General features: G+C 46.0%; 1 protein-coding gene across 4 annotated transcripts in view; it reads left to right on the forward strand.

Annotated features, from left to right (window-relative positions):
* LOC103269876 (protocadherin gamma-C5) overlaps window positions 1–13,729 on the forward strand; it is an 83,891-nt gene that overhangs the window by 38,322 nt on the left and 31,840 nt on the right. Inside the window, exons 1-2 of one of the 4 annotated variants that reach the window (XM_021717275.1) lie at window positions 8,044–8,182; window positions 10,430–10,582. The exons of 1 other annotated variant lie outside the window; for it this stretch is intronic. In XM_021717275.1, coding sequence (XP_021572950.1) covers window positions 8,153–8,182; window positions 10,430–10,582 — 183 coding nt within the window. In that variant the 5' untranslated portion in view covers window positions 8,044–8,152. Of the gene's footprint in view, window positions 1–7,910; window positions 10,583–13,729 lie in introns of those variants that run through there. 2 more of the 4 variants (XM_021717276.1, XM_008067424.2) reach the window with 2 other exon arrangements.

A 13,729-nucleotide genomic window follows, 5' to 3' on the forward strand; every position in this document is an offset into this window, starting at 1 on the left:
GATTCTTTTTGAGTTGGAGTCTCACTCTGTCGCCCAGACTGGAGTGCAGTGGCCGCTTCCGGCCACCACAGCCTCGACCTGCTGGGCTCCGGCGATCCTTCCGCCTCAGCCTTCCGAGTAGCCGGAATTACAGGCATGCGCTACCACGCCCAGCTGATTTTTTGATTTATTGTAGAGATGAGATCTCGCCGCCCAGGTGGGTCTCGAACCCGCGGGCTCAGGCAATCCACTCACCTCAGCCTCCCAAAGGCGCGGGATTACAGGCTGAGCCACCGAGCCCGGCTTCCTTTTACTTTTATGTACTCAAATGACTCATTCTTTTTGTGTATTACATTTAGGTTTTGAGTCATAGTTAGAAAGACTTTCCCCACACCTAGGTTATAGAAACATTCATCGCTGTATTCTTCTAGTACTTATATGGGTTTTGGTTTCTACATTTAGATCCCTGATCTTAACTGAAGTTTATTCTTGTGTGTGCTAAGGTATGGACCTGATTTTATCTTTTTTCCCAAATGACTACCCAGTTGTCCTAATACCATTTATTAAGAACTTCCATCTTTGTCCTAGTGTTGGAGATAGCATCTTTGTCATGAATTAAACTTCTATAGTGCCAGATTTTAATGGTCAGAAAGCCACACTTTCTTCTTCTTCAAAATTATCAGTCTATATTGAAGTGAATTACCTCATTTAGAAAAAAATAAACAACTTGCCCATTCAAAGCTACCCGTTTTGTGAGAACTAATAATATGTTAGGTAACAATGTAATAGCAACACGCTGGGGCAAAATGGAAACAAATTCTGTCTCTCTGAGGAGAATGTAGGTCTCTTGGAAGATTTTCAAGTGGACAAATTTAGTAATTTTTTTTTTTTTTTTTGAGTTGGAATCTAGCTCTTGTCTCCCAGGCTGGAGTGCGGTGGCACACTCAAGGCCACCATAGCCTTGACCTGCTGGGCTTAGGTGATCCTTCTGCCTCAGCCTTCCAAGTAGCCGGAACTACAGATACACACCACCATGCCCAGCTAGGTTTGTGATTTATTGCAGAAACAAGATCTCACCAAGTTGCCCAGGCTAGTCTTGAACCCCCAGGCTCAGGCAATCCTCTCACCTTGGCCTCCCAAAGTGCTGGGATTACGGGCTGAATTTAGTAATTTTTTGCAGGTAATTTCTTGATATTTTTAAGCTTTGTGATATAATAAACAATAAGAGGGTACTTATGTGATAAGATTAGAAGATACTAGCACTCAAATGGAAAAAGGGGTAAACATCTGGTTTGTACTTAATATTTTGACTTCTGAAAGCACTGTTGTAGTTCCAAAATATTTTGATGAGCTAATTTCTTCTTGTTCTAACAAAACTACATATGCATTTACCCTATGACCCAGCAATCACACTATTAGGAATTTATCACACATATACACCTCAAAATTATAAAAATACATATATACCAGTTTATTTACTATGGCATCATTTGTAATTGCAAAAATATTGGAGATAGAATGGAAGTCATACAAAACTTATTCTTAAAATTCACAGATCATTTTATCACATCAAAGCATGTAGAATAGTCAGGTAAAGTTCAGATAAATGGTTAGGTTAAACCATTCAGCTTCTTCACCAAATCCTTGAATCTCCTACCTGTATAAACTGGAATACATGTTTTTTGAGTTATTAGTTTTGTTTTTATCCCACTTCTCTCTAAATGATTCCATAATTTCACCTCGGGATGCTGTTCATATAGACAAATTAGACTGAATTAAAAGATTACTATTAGCCGGGCGTGGTAGTGCGCGCCTGTAGTTCCAGCTACTTGGAAGGCTGAGGCGGAAGGATTGCCTGAGCCCAGCAGGTCGAGGCTGCGGTGGCCAGGAGCGTGCCACTGCACTCCAGCCTGGGTGACGGAGTGAGACTCCAACCAAATAAAAAAATAAAAGATTATTAGATGATACTTAGTTTTGGGGTTTTTTTTAAGTTCAAGATCTCGCTCTGTCACTCAGGCTGGAGCATAGTAGCATGATCTGAGCTCACCTCAGCCTTGACCTGCTGGGCTTATGTGATCTTTCTGCCTCAGCCTCCTGTGTAGCTGGGACTACAGACCCGTGCCACCACACCTGGCTAATTTTTTTATTTTTTGTAGAGACAAGGTCTCACTATGTTGCCCAGGCTTGTCTAAAACTCCCGGGCTCAAGCAGTCCTCCTGCCTGGGCCTCCCAAAGTGCTGGGATTATAGGCGTGAGCCACTGCGCTTAGCTGATATTTAGGATTTTGAGTGAATTCTAGATGAACACACACATATATATTTTACCCCCTTGTGTGCAATAATTTAACAGCATCATGAGTTGGATGTCCTGATATTACTGACCCTCTGAAAATAAATTAGGTAATTAAGCAATTACCTAATAATAAAAAATAATTTTGGTTAAAATTTATTGAGAGTTTCCTCTGTGCCAGACAGGCACAAAGGGCCCCATGCTTAGATTGGCTCCATGCTTAGGACCCTACCTTTGAGTTAGTGCTCTGCTGTCACCATCTTGAAATTCTTCATAATTTTTAAGCCTGTCTTAGTACCAAGCACTGATTTTAGCAAAGATGGTTTATAATCTAATGTACATTTTTTGAAAGATCCCTCAGGATTCCTCATGTAAAATGGATTATATTGAGATCAAGAGAGGAAGCTATGACAGTATTAAAGGTGGTTTTGTCTGAGGGGTGGCAGTAAACAATTGGTACTTTTAGAATATATTTTGGAGGTAGTAAGCATTGGTATGGATTGGTAATGAACTGGATGCAAGGAGGTGAAGAAGATGTTAAAAATTACTTCTGAGTTTCTGACAGGAATAGAAGTGTCACTAGAGGCAGGTCAGAGAAACATTAGATTTGAGGGTGTAGTCAAGAGCCAGGTTTGACATTATGCTAAGTGAAAGAAGACAGATGTGAAAGACTGCATATTTTATAATTCCCTTTTTGTAAAACTTCTGGAAAAGGCAAAACTACACAGAAAGTAAATCAGTGATTGCCTGAGGCTAAGGGTTAGAACAAGGATTGCCTGCAGACAGGCAGGAGGGAAAATTTAGAGGTGATGAGAATATTCTAAAACTGGATTGTGGGGTTGGTTGCATGACCGTATAAATGTACTAAAAATCCTTGAATTGTATAGATGTACTATCATATGTATAAAACTGTTAAAAGATTTTAAAAAACAGTTGGTGTACCTGTGGTTATCTCAATGAATACTATTGTTATTCCCATTTTACAGATAGAGAAAATAAAAGAGAAGTGAAAAAAGCTTCATTGTTACATAGTACTAAGTATAATATCCCAATATTGGAACTTGAGTCTTTTTGACACTAAGACCTCACTCTTGACCATACAATATATTCACTATTTCAAAATTATATTTGCTGTGTCTCAATGGTCAGAGGCTTTCTTAAAATTATAAAATAGAGAAGAAAGAATATACAGATTGGAAAATTGTATTGATCTTATATACTAGTGCTTCCATTTCCCCCTGGATATGGGTAAAACAGTAAATATGGCATCTTTGCTTATTGTCCACTGTGAATTGTACTACCACAACTTATTTGGCTCTTTGGCAAACTTTATTATTTCTTTAGATCATTAGGGCTAGGAAACAGTTTCATTAGGTCCACTGGTAGCTTGAAAGAGTAAATGTATCTTCCAAAATTTTTACTCCGAGGGAGAATGGAGCCACACAAATGAATATAGCTGGAATTACTTTTGGGAGAGCGGGCCACTTGTAGTACAGGCTCCTCCCCCCACCTCACCCCTACCTCCCGCTCCTAGGTAAGTGTGCTAGGAACTGATCAGCATCTGCTTACGGGCTAGCTTTGTTGTGAGAGACTATTTGCGGAAGGAACATCCTGAGTTGTGGCATACAGCTGACTGGTTCTTCCACCACCTAGCCATACCGCAGAGTGTTCAGCCATTTTTGACCCAAAACAGCATGCCTCACTCTCCCTATTCACCCAGTCTCGCCCCAATCGCCTCTTTTTTGTTTGTTTCCTCGTGAAAAAAGTCCTCGAAGGAAAATGTTTTGCCAGTGTGGAAGAGGTGAAACAAAGAGCAGCAGAGCCACTAAAAGCCATCAAAATTGATGAGTTCAAAATTGTTCTGAGCAGTGGAAAAAGCATCTCCACTGGTGTATTGTATCAAACGGAAAGTACTTTGAAGGTGACTGAAGTTTAAACATGAAAAATACAGGGGGTAGGGGGAAGTAATGGGAAACTGCAGGGGGCGGGGGAAGGGGACGGGGCACACTTCATCAACAAGAGTACCTGCATAATGAACATTTGTATACCTAACCCTGAATTGTATCCCATGTCTTTTTTTTTTTTTTTTTTGAGTCAGAGTCTCTCATTCTGTCGCCCAGGCTGGAGTGCAGTGGAATGCTTACAGCCACCACAGCCCTTGACCTGCCAGGCTCAGGCGATCCTTTCACATCAGCCTTCCTACAGAGATGCGCCACCATGCCTGGCTAATTTTTTTTTATTATTATTTGTTGTTGTAGATATGAGGTCTCACCAAGTTGCCCAGGCTGGTCTTGAACCCATGGGCTCAGGCAATCTTCTCAACTCAGCCTCCCAAAGTGCTGGGATTGTAGGCGTGAGCCACCATTCCCTGCCTCCCCATGTCTTTAAAATAAAGAATCTAAATAAAAATAGGGTAACACAATGACTGTGAAAAAAAGAATAAATACACAATTTTTAAATAAATAAATTCTGGTTTGGGGGGTCACACATATATGTCTTAGTGTATATTAATCTAATGTACATTTTTGAAAGATCCCTCAGGATTCCATTAGCAAAAAGATTGCTACATTAATCAGCATTAAGTACCTGCTGTGCTAGATGGCACACAAATGGTCATTAAAATGACATGGTCCATGTTCTCCTGGAGCTTCCTTTTTTTTTTAAGTGTAAGAGGTAGACATTATACTAGACAAAAAAGTTACAGAATTTTAAAATGTACTAAGTTCAATGGGAAAAAACAATAAGGGGCCCTGAGAACGTATAACAAAAGAAGCTGGGGCCTAATGGAAGATATCTATTAGGAAATAACATTTAAACTGAGACCTGAATGATTTGTAGAAATTAGCAAAGCAAAGGAAGGGAGGAGAAAGAAGCTTTCCTGGGAGAGGAACAGCCTGCTTGTACGCCCTGAGGCACAAAAGGGTTTGGCTTATGACCACATTCAAAGCAATGCAATGGAGTCTAGTGAGAGCGGGAGAAGGCAAGAGAACTTGAACACTAAGCAAAGAATTTGGTACTTTATTTCAAGAGCAGCATGATGCTGCGGAGGAATAGCTGGAGCACTGTACGATCCAATTAAATTTTTGGAAGATCACCATAGCTATTGTGGAGAATAGCTGATGTATGAAGAGGTCTTAAGAAAACTGTCTCCCCATACACAAAAATTAACTCAAGATCCATTAAAGACCAAAACAAACAAACCAAAAAAACCTGTAGTCCTTATTATTACTGAGAAAACTACTTAAAATTTCAAAGCTGGTTTTCAAAACCCAGATTGTGAATTCAGTGATGCTGAATGGGGGAATAATGATTGATAAATGAGTATATCTCTGAATAATCCCCTAGATCAGTGCTTGTCAAACCTTAATATGTTTTTAAATCACCCTGGTGTTTTGTTAAAATGCAAATTCTGATTCGGTAGGTCTAGAGTAGGGCATTTCTGCATTCCTAACAAGCTCCCAGGTGACGCTTAGGCCACTGACCCTGATACTTTGAGTAGAAAGTGACTGGGCTATACTCTGTGTTCTAAATTCTAATATAGTCTATCTCCTAATGTCTTCTTGGTGGTCTGGCCAATTGTCAAACTTGAGTATTTAAAAGTGGGGATTTTAAGAGATGAATTAAAGTGTTGAGGACATGGAAAGTCAGGTTTGTATGACTTTTCATATCTTTAAATATGTAGGCCTATATACTGGGGGGGCAAAAATGTATACACATTTTAAGCAATATTACCTATTATTTTTAGCTCACCATAATCAGAAGTGTCTGGACACTGATGGTAACCACTTTGAGCACCTCTTGTGATTGCAAAAGTCAAACATGACTTGTATTCATCTTTTGTTATCGGTATATATTATTACAATTTTATTTTATTTTTTTTATTGTGGGTTGGAGTCTCAGGCTGGAGTGCAGTGGCACGCTCACGGCCACCGCAGCCTCGACCTGCTGGGCTCAGGTGAGCCTTCCGCATCAGCCTTCCAAGTAGCTGGATCTACAGGCATGTACCATCACGCCCAGCTATTTTTTCTTGATTTATTGTAGAGATAAGGTCTCACCAAGTTGCCCACACTGGTCTCGAAACCCTGGACTCGGACAATCCTCTCACCTTGGCCTCCCAAAGTACTGGGATTATAGGTGTGAGCCACTGCACCTGGGGCTGAGCATTACAATTTTAATACAATTTTTTCCTTTCTTTTTTTTTTGCACCCTCTGTATGTATGTATGTGTGTGTGTGTGTGTGTGTGTGTGTGTGTGTGTGTATATATATATATACACACACATGCATACATAAGAGCATTGTACGATCCAATTAAATTTTTGGAAGATCACCATAGCTATTGTGGAGAATAGCTGATGTAAGAAGAGGTCTTAAGAAAACTGTCTCCCCATATACAAAAATTAACTCAAGATCCATTAAAGACCAAAAAAAAAAAAAATGCTTACTTCTTATCTCTCTTACCTCCCTGCCTATGTTCAAGATTCTGTTACACTTCAGAAAGGATCAAAGTGAAGTCCAAGACAAGAATACAGCAATAGCATGAGGCTCTGAAACTTTATGTTTAGTATCTATGTTTAGTATCTGTATCATTAATTGACACTCTGTGCTGGATGCTTTACCTGCCTTACTCATTTAATAGGACAGGAATCCAGGAACCCTTAGAGGTTAGTTTCTTGTTCAAGAACATACAACTGAACTCTGGCTTGTATCATAGCTGACTCTCTTATTCATTATCTTCATCATTGCTATTTTGTTTGGTGACTACAGTTCTAAATGCAGAAAACTCAAGGCTTTGTAGCTCTCTAAAGACGTAAGGAGCTTTGCTGCCATTATCCCAATCACTTTATAAAGATCCTAAGTGGTAAATTGGCCTGGTTTTTTCTTTTGAAAATCTCCTCCTCCTGCTCTCCCTCCTCCTCTCCTCCCTCCTCCTCCTCCTCTTGCCTGGGTTATTCTTTATTAACAATGCAACTTCTTGTGGTATGAACTCAAGATCTTGGGAAAAGGATTGATCAAGTAATGGGAAACACTTGAAAGATGATGCTTTGTGTTTGAGACCGCTCCTTGTCAAGACAGGGTAGGAAAATTTCATGTTGCTTCCTGGTTCTTAAGAAATGAGCGTGAAACAGTAACAATTCTAAAAGAAAGAAAATCGGAGTTGCGTTTTAAAATGTTATACGACAGCGTTAAACCGAACAGATGAGTAGCTTCTGTTGATCTGCTCTGCGGAGGGAGTGACAGAATTCTCCGGTTTCTTCGGCAAGAGAGAAAACTGAAATTATTCACATCACCCCAGCGATGCTAAACGCCCCCTTACGAGCAGGGCCGGCTAACTGTCCGTCTTCCAACGAAGCAGATGTGTTGATGTTTTTCCAGACAACGCTGTGTCGCTTCGGTTCGGTTTGGTCCCTCTTCTTTGACCAAAGAAGGCAACCGAGAGGCCCGGTTTCGCGGGGAGACTGGTCGAGCGGTCAGCTCCGTCGCCCCGCGGTCGGCTCTCCGGGCCGAGGTGGGTCTCCGGCGCTCCGATCCCGGCGAGGCGCTCCGGCTGCAGACTCTGGAAGGGAGCCAGAGGAAAGTGAAGTTCCGCCGGAGCGCGTGTCCCGCTCCGAGCGCCCGGCGCGAGCGCATTCTTCGTGCAGTTATTGGCTGGGACTCTGTGTGCCGCTGTCGGCCAATGAAGACGCCGGAGATCTGGCCCCGGCCCGGCCCCTTTCGGCGCCCCGGGATGAGGCAGAGACTGAACAGCCGGCGAGCAAATCAAAGGCATCCAGAAAGCCATGTCGGACTCGGCGCCCAGCGCCCGAGCGCTAACCCGCTGAAAGTTTCTCGGCGGCGTCGCCGGGACGGCCGGGACCCCGCGGAGAGGCCCCGCTCTCGAGGGAGATGGTCGCAGAGGCCTGGAGGAGCGGACTGGTAAGCACCGGGAGAGTGGTGGGAGTCCTGCTTCTGCTGGGTGCCTTGAACGGGGCTTCCACCGTCATTCGCTATGAGGTCCTGGAGGAGAGGGAGAAGGGCTTCGCTGTGGACAACGTGGTCGCGAGCCTCGGCTTGGACCTCGGCAGCCTGTCGGCCCGCCGGCTCCGGGTGGTGTCCGGGGCCAGCCGCAGGTTCTTCGAGGTGAGCCGGGAGACCGGAGAGATGTTCGTGAGCGACCGCCTGGACCGCGAGGAGCTGTGCGGGACGCTGCCCTCCTGCACCGTCTCTCTGGAGCTGGTGCTGGAGAACCCGCTGGAGCTGTTCAGCGTGGAAGTGGCGATCCAGGACATCAACGACAACAACCCGGCGTTCCCGACCAGGGAAATGAAATTGGAGATTAGCGAGGCCGTGGCGCCGGGGGCGCGCTTTCCGCTCGAGAGCGCGCACGATCCCGACGTGGGGAGCAACTCCCTGCAGACCTACGAGCTGAGCCGAAACGAGCACTTCGCGCTCCGCGTGCAGACGCGGGAGGACGGCACCAAGTACGCGGAGCTGGTGCTGGAGCGCGCCCTGGACCGCGAGCGGGAGCCCAGTCTCCAGGTGGTGCTGACGGCGCTGGACGGAGGCGCCCCGGCCCGCTCCGCCAGCCTGCCCGTTCGCATTGTCGTGCTGGACGCGAACGACAACGCGCCCGTCTTCAACCAGTCCCTGTACCGCGCGCGCGTCCCGGAGGACGCAGCCCCCGGCACTCGCGTGGTTCAGGTCCGCGCCACGGACCTGGATGAAGGCCCCAACGGGGACATCCTTTACTCCTTCGGCAGCCACAACCGCCCCGGCGTGCGGGAGCTCTTCGCCTTAGACCTCGTCACCGGGGTGCTGACCATCCAGGGTCGCCTGGACTTCGAAGACACGAAACTCCACGAGATTTACATCCAGGCCAAGGACAAGGGCGCCAACCCCGAAGGAGCACATTGCAAAGTGTTGGTAGAGGTTGTGGATGTGAATGACAACGCCCCAGAGATCACGGTCACCTCCGTGTACAGTCCAGTCCCCGAGGATGCGCCCCTGGGGACTGTCATCGCTTTGCTCAGTGTGGCGGATCTGGATGCGGGCGAGAACGGGCTGGTGACTTGCGCGGTCCCCCCAGGCCTCCCCTTCAGCCTCACTTCTTCCCTCAAGAATTACTTCACTCTCAAAACCAGTGCCGGCCTGGATCGCGAGGCCGTGCCGGAATACAACCTCAGCATCACGGCCCGGGACGCGGGCGTTCCTTCCCTCTCCGCCCTCACGACGGTTCGGGTCCAGGTGTCCGACATCAACGACAACCCTCCGCAGTCTTCCCAATCTTCCTACGACGTTTACGTCGAAGAAAACAACCTCCCGGGGGTTCCAATCCTAAACCTGAGTGTCTGGGACCCCGACGCCCCGCAGAATGCTCGCCTTTCCTTCTCCCTCTTGGAGCAAAGAGCTGAAATCGGGCTGGTCGGGCGCTATTTCACGATAAACCGTGACAGCGGCGTGGTGTCATCCTTGGTGCCCCTGGACTACGAGGACCGGCGGGAGTTTGAGTTGACGGCTCATATCAGCGACGGAGGCACCCCGGTCCTGGCCACCAACATCAGCGTGAACATATTCGTCACGGACTGCAACGACAACGCCCCCCAGGTCCTGTACCCCCGGCCCGGGGGCAGCTCGGTGGAAATGCTGCCTCGAGGCACTGCCGCGGGCCACGTGGTCTCGCGGGTGGTCGGCTGGGACGCGGACGCAGGGCACAACGCCTGGCTCTCTTACAGCCTCGTGGGCGCCCCCAACCAGAGCCTCTTTGCCGTGGGACTTCACACGGGTCAAGTCAGCACTGCCCGTCCCGTCCAGGACACAGACTCGCCCAGGCAGACCCTCGCGGTCTTGATCACAGACAACGGGGAGCCGTCGCTGTCCACCACCGCTACCCTCACCGTGTCGGTGACCGAGGACTCCCCCGAAGCCCGGGCCGAGTTCCCCTCAGGCTCTGCCCCTCGGGAGCAGAATAAAAACCTCACCTTTTATCTTCTTCTTTCTCTCATCCTGGTCTCGGTGGGCTTCGCAGTCACGGTGCTGGGAGTGGTCATCTTCAAAGTTTACAAGTGGAAGCAGTCTAGGGACCTCTACCGGAGCCCTCTGAGCTCCCTGTACCGAACGCCGGGGCCCTCCTTGCACGCGGACGCCGTGCGGGGAGGCCTGATGCCGCCGCACCTGTACCACCAGGTGTACCTCACCACGGACTCGCGCCGCAGCGACCCGCTCCTCCAGAAGCCCGCGGCCGCCAGCCCGCTGGCCAGCCGGCAGAACACGCTGCGGAGCTGCGACCCGGTGTTCTATAGGCAGGTGCTGGGTGCGGAGAGCGCCCCTCCCGGACAGGTAAGGACTAGCGGGTCAGCCCCGAGCCGTGTCGAGGCTTTTGATTCCTGCGCCGTGTTCAGGAAGGGAGGCAGCTGTCTTTTAACGCTGAAGATGCTTTTCCTGATGATGCACCCGCACTTTCGCCTGGCCCTTCCTAGAGCGAACTTGGTTCCTTTGTGAGAAGGGTGGCGGGCCGGGGTGTGATTTGGGGTCCCATTTCAGGGTGGAGTTACTCCGGCCCACCCGCGGACCCAGTTCACACCCTCAGCACTCATTTGCTGTCACGACTAACCAATCTTGCTAAGTTAAGCGCGGCAAAGCCATAACCAAGATCTCAGCACTCAGAGCTTAGCCTGGCATCATTTGCATTGGGAACAAACTGCTAAGAGCATAAACACTACCTCATTCCCCTGCCTTTCAAAAGATTGCTGCATCTGCATTAAAACTAATGGATTTTGCACCGTTTTATTTTGTACAAATCCTGTGCCTCATTCACAGATAACTTTCTGTGAATGAAATAAAATTTTCGACATCCTTTAAATTTTATTTCAAGTGCACTACCGGAAATGATGTGGACACTATTTACAAAATATGTTTATGTTATAACAGTAACGCATGTTCACAGTAGAAAACTTGGAAAATACAAAAAAGTATAAAGAAAAAAATTTAACTATAATCTCCAGACCCGAAGATAGTCATTGTTAATCATGAAAATAATAATTTATTTTTTAATGATGAAGATGTTTTCCTGATGATGCGTCGCACTTTCACCTGGCCCTTCCTGGAGCAGACTTGGTTCCTCTGTGGGATGGGTGGCCAGCTGGAGTGTGGTTTGAGGTCCCGCTTCAGGGTGGAGTTACTGATAAATCTAGACATCCCAAAGGAGGAAGGTAAAGTAGCCAGGCTCGGTGGTGCACACCTGTAGTCCCAACTTCTTGGGTGGCTGAGGTGGGAGAATTGCTTGAGTCCAGTTCTGGGCTGTAGTGTGCTATGCCTATGAATTGAGCAACTGTGCAGTTGATCTAGTGTCTGCACTGTTTGGCATAAATATGGTGATCTCCTGGGAGTGGGGGACCATCCGGTTGTCTAAGGGCGAGTGAATTGGCCCAGGTCAGAAATGGAGCAGGTCAAAACTCACATGCTGATCAATAGCGGGATCACACCTGTGAACAGCCACTGCACTTCAGCCTGGGCAACATAGTGAGACCCTGTCTCTATAACAACAACAATAGAAACCCCCCATAAAGTACAAAATGAAAGTCTCTAGTGTTATTCCCTATCATTCCAGCATTATTTTATTAAGTATATACATAATGTGAAAGGTAGATAAAAACTCATATCCTTAGGTTTCATTTATTCAGGATAGTATGCAGGTGACTGCAAGTCCTTTGCCTTGGAAAGAAACCTATGCATTCTCTCAACTGTAGGAGAATCACTGTTATTTTGTTACCATGTGCATTGTTGCTATCAATTCTTGGATTTGGCAGCTAGACAAATGAGGCTCTGCCACTTAGCAACTATGCGTCTTGACCAAGTTACTCCATCTCCTTTCTAAACCTCTTTCTCATATGCAAAAAGGGAATCATATGTTTTTTATAAGATTAATGCATGATACAATGTATGTAAAATACATAGCACAATGCCTGGCATATCGTAACTGTTAAAAATTATTAGCTATTACAATTATTATTTTTAGTAGTTCTTCATCCACTCAAAATTTTTAGCACACCTTGGAAATGAGCAAACACGAGGGTCATCAAAATGACAAAGTAGAAGCATATATCAAAAGGCTAAGGAAGGATGACAGCCAGAGAGAAACAGCTGCTGCTCCTCTAGTTAGCCTGGAGAACAACTGGCATTTTCCCTAGAACAATGTTCTCAAACTTGGTTGCACATGAGAATCACCTAGGGACCTTTGAAGCTTTCTGGAACCCAGGCCATACCCCAGACCAATTAAAGCACAATCTCTGGGAGTGGGACACAGGCATCACTATTTTTTGAAGCCCCACCCCCACCCCACCACATACACACATGATCCTAATGTGTAGGCAAGGTTGAAAACCACTGCTCTAGAGCTTGGCAGTCCTCCATTTAGCAAATTTATGAAGCAAAGTGTTATTCTGGTATTCACAGAACCAGAGTCCAGCTTTATTGGGCCAGGTCCAATTTTTTAAAACTACGGTAAGGTCATTTCCCAACCTTAAAGTATTTACTAGCAGCTGGACTCGGTGGCTCAGCCTGTAATCCCGCGCTTTGGGAGGCTGAGGTGAGTGGATTGCCTGAGCCCGTGAGTTCGAGACCCGCCTAGGCAACTTGGCGAGAACTCGTCTCCACAATAAGTCAAAAACTAGCCAGGCGTGGTAGCGCATGCCTGAAGTTCCAGCTACTTGGAAGGCTGAGGTGGAAGGATCGCCGGCCCAGCAGGTCGAGGCTGCGGTGGCCGGGAGCGGCCACTGCACTCCAGTGTGGGCGACAGAGTGAGACTCCAACTCAAAAAAGAAAAAAAAAGTATTTACTAGCATTACATTCTAGACTACTTCTAGATCATTGTATAGAAGACATACATTTCAGCCATTTAAGAGAAAGTCTTCATAAACCACTAGCACCTGGGCAATTGTTCTTTAAAAATCTAGAGTTGTGCAATGGGTATTGGGTCTTTTGGGGTGTTGCATATTTTTTAAAAATTAAGTTGTGGTGATGATTGCATCAGTTTAGTATATGGAAATACACTAAAAATCACTAAATACACTAAAACCACTGAATTGTACACTTTAAACATAAGAATTGTATGGTATGTGAGTTATGTTTTAACAAATTTGTTTAAAAAAATCTAGAGATGGGAGAATCACCTACCTGACATTAAAAAGGTCAAGTCAAAGATATGCAAGATTAAGGCCTTATAATGCTCCAATTCTAGTGATACAGACTGTGTGCTTGTTTTGGTGTGAGCCTACAAATATAAATATAGCACTGCACATACTAGTTGTTTAGCTTTAGATAAGCCTCTTAACCTTTCTGAACTCCAGTTTCCTCATCTATAAAATAAAGATAATTATTTTTGTAAAATTGTTGCAAAAGTGAAAAATAATGTACATAAAGTGCCTCTACATAGCAAGTACTCAATAAATATTTATTGAAGCCGGACTCGGTGGCTCAGCCTGAGGC

This window comes from Carlito syrichta, unplaced genomic scaffold, assembly GCF_000164805.1.
Source record: "Carlito syrichta isolate Samal-C Ts95f unplaced genomic scaffold, Tarsius_syrichta-2.0.1 Scaffold309624, whole genome shotgun sequence".
Lineage (NCBI taxonomy): Eukaryota > Metazoa > Chordata > Mammalia > Primates > Tarsiidae > Carlito > Carlito syrichta.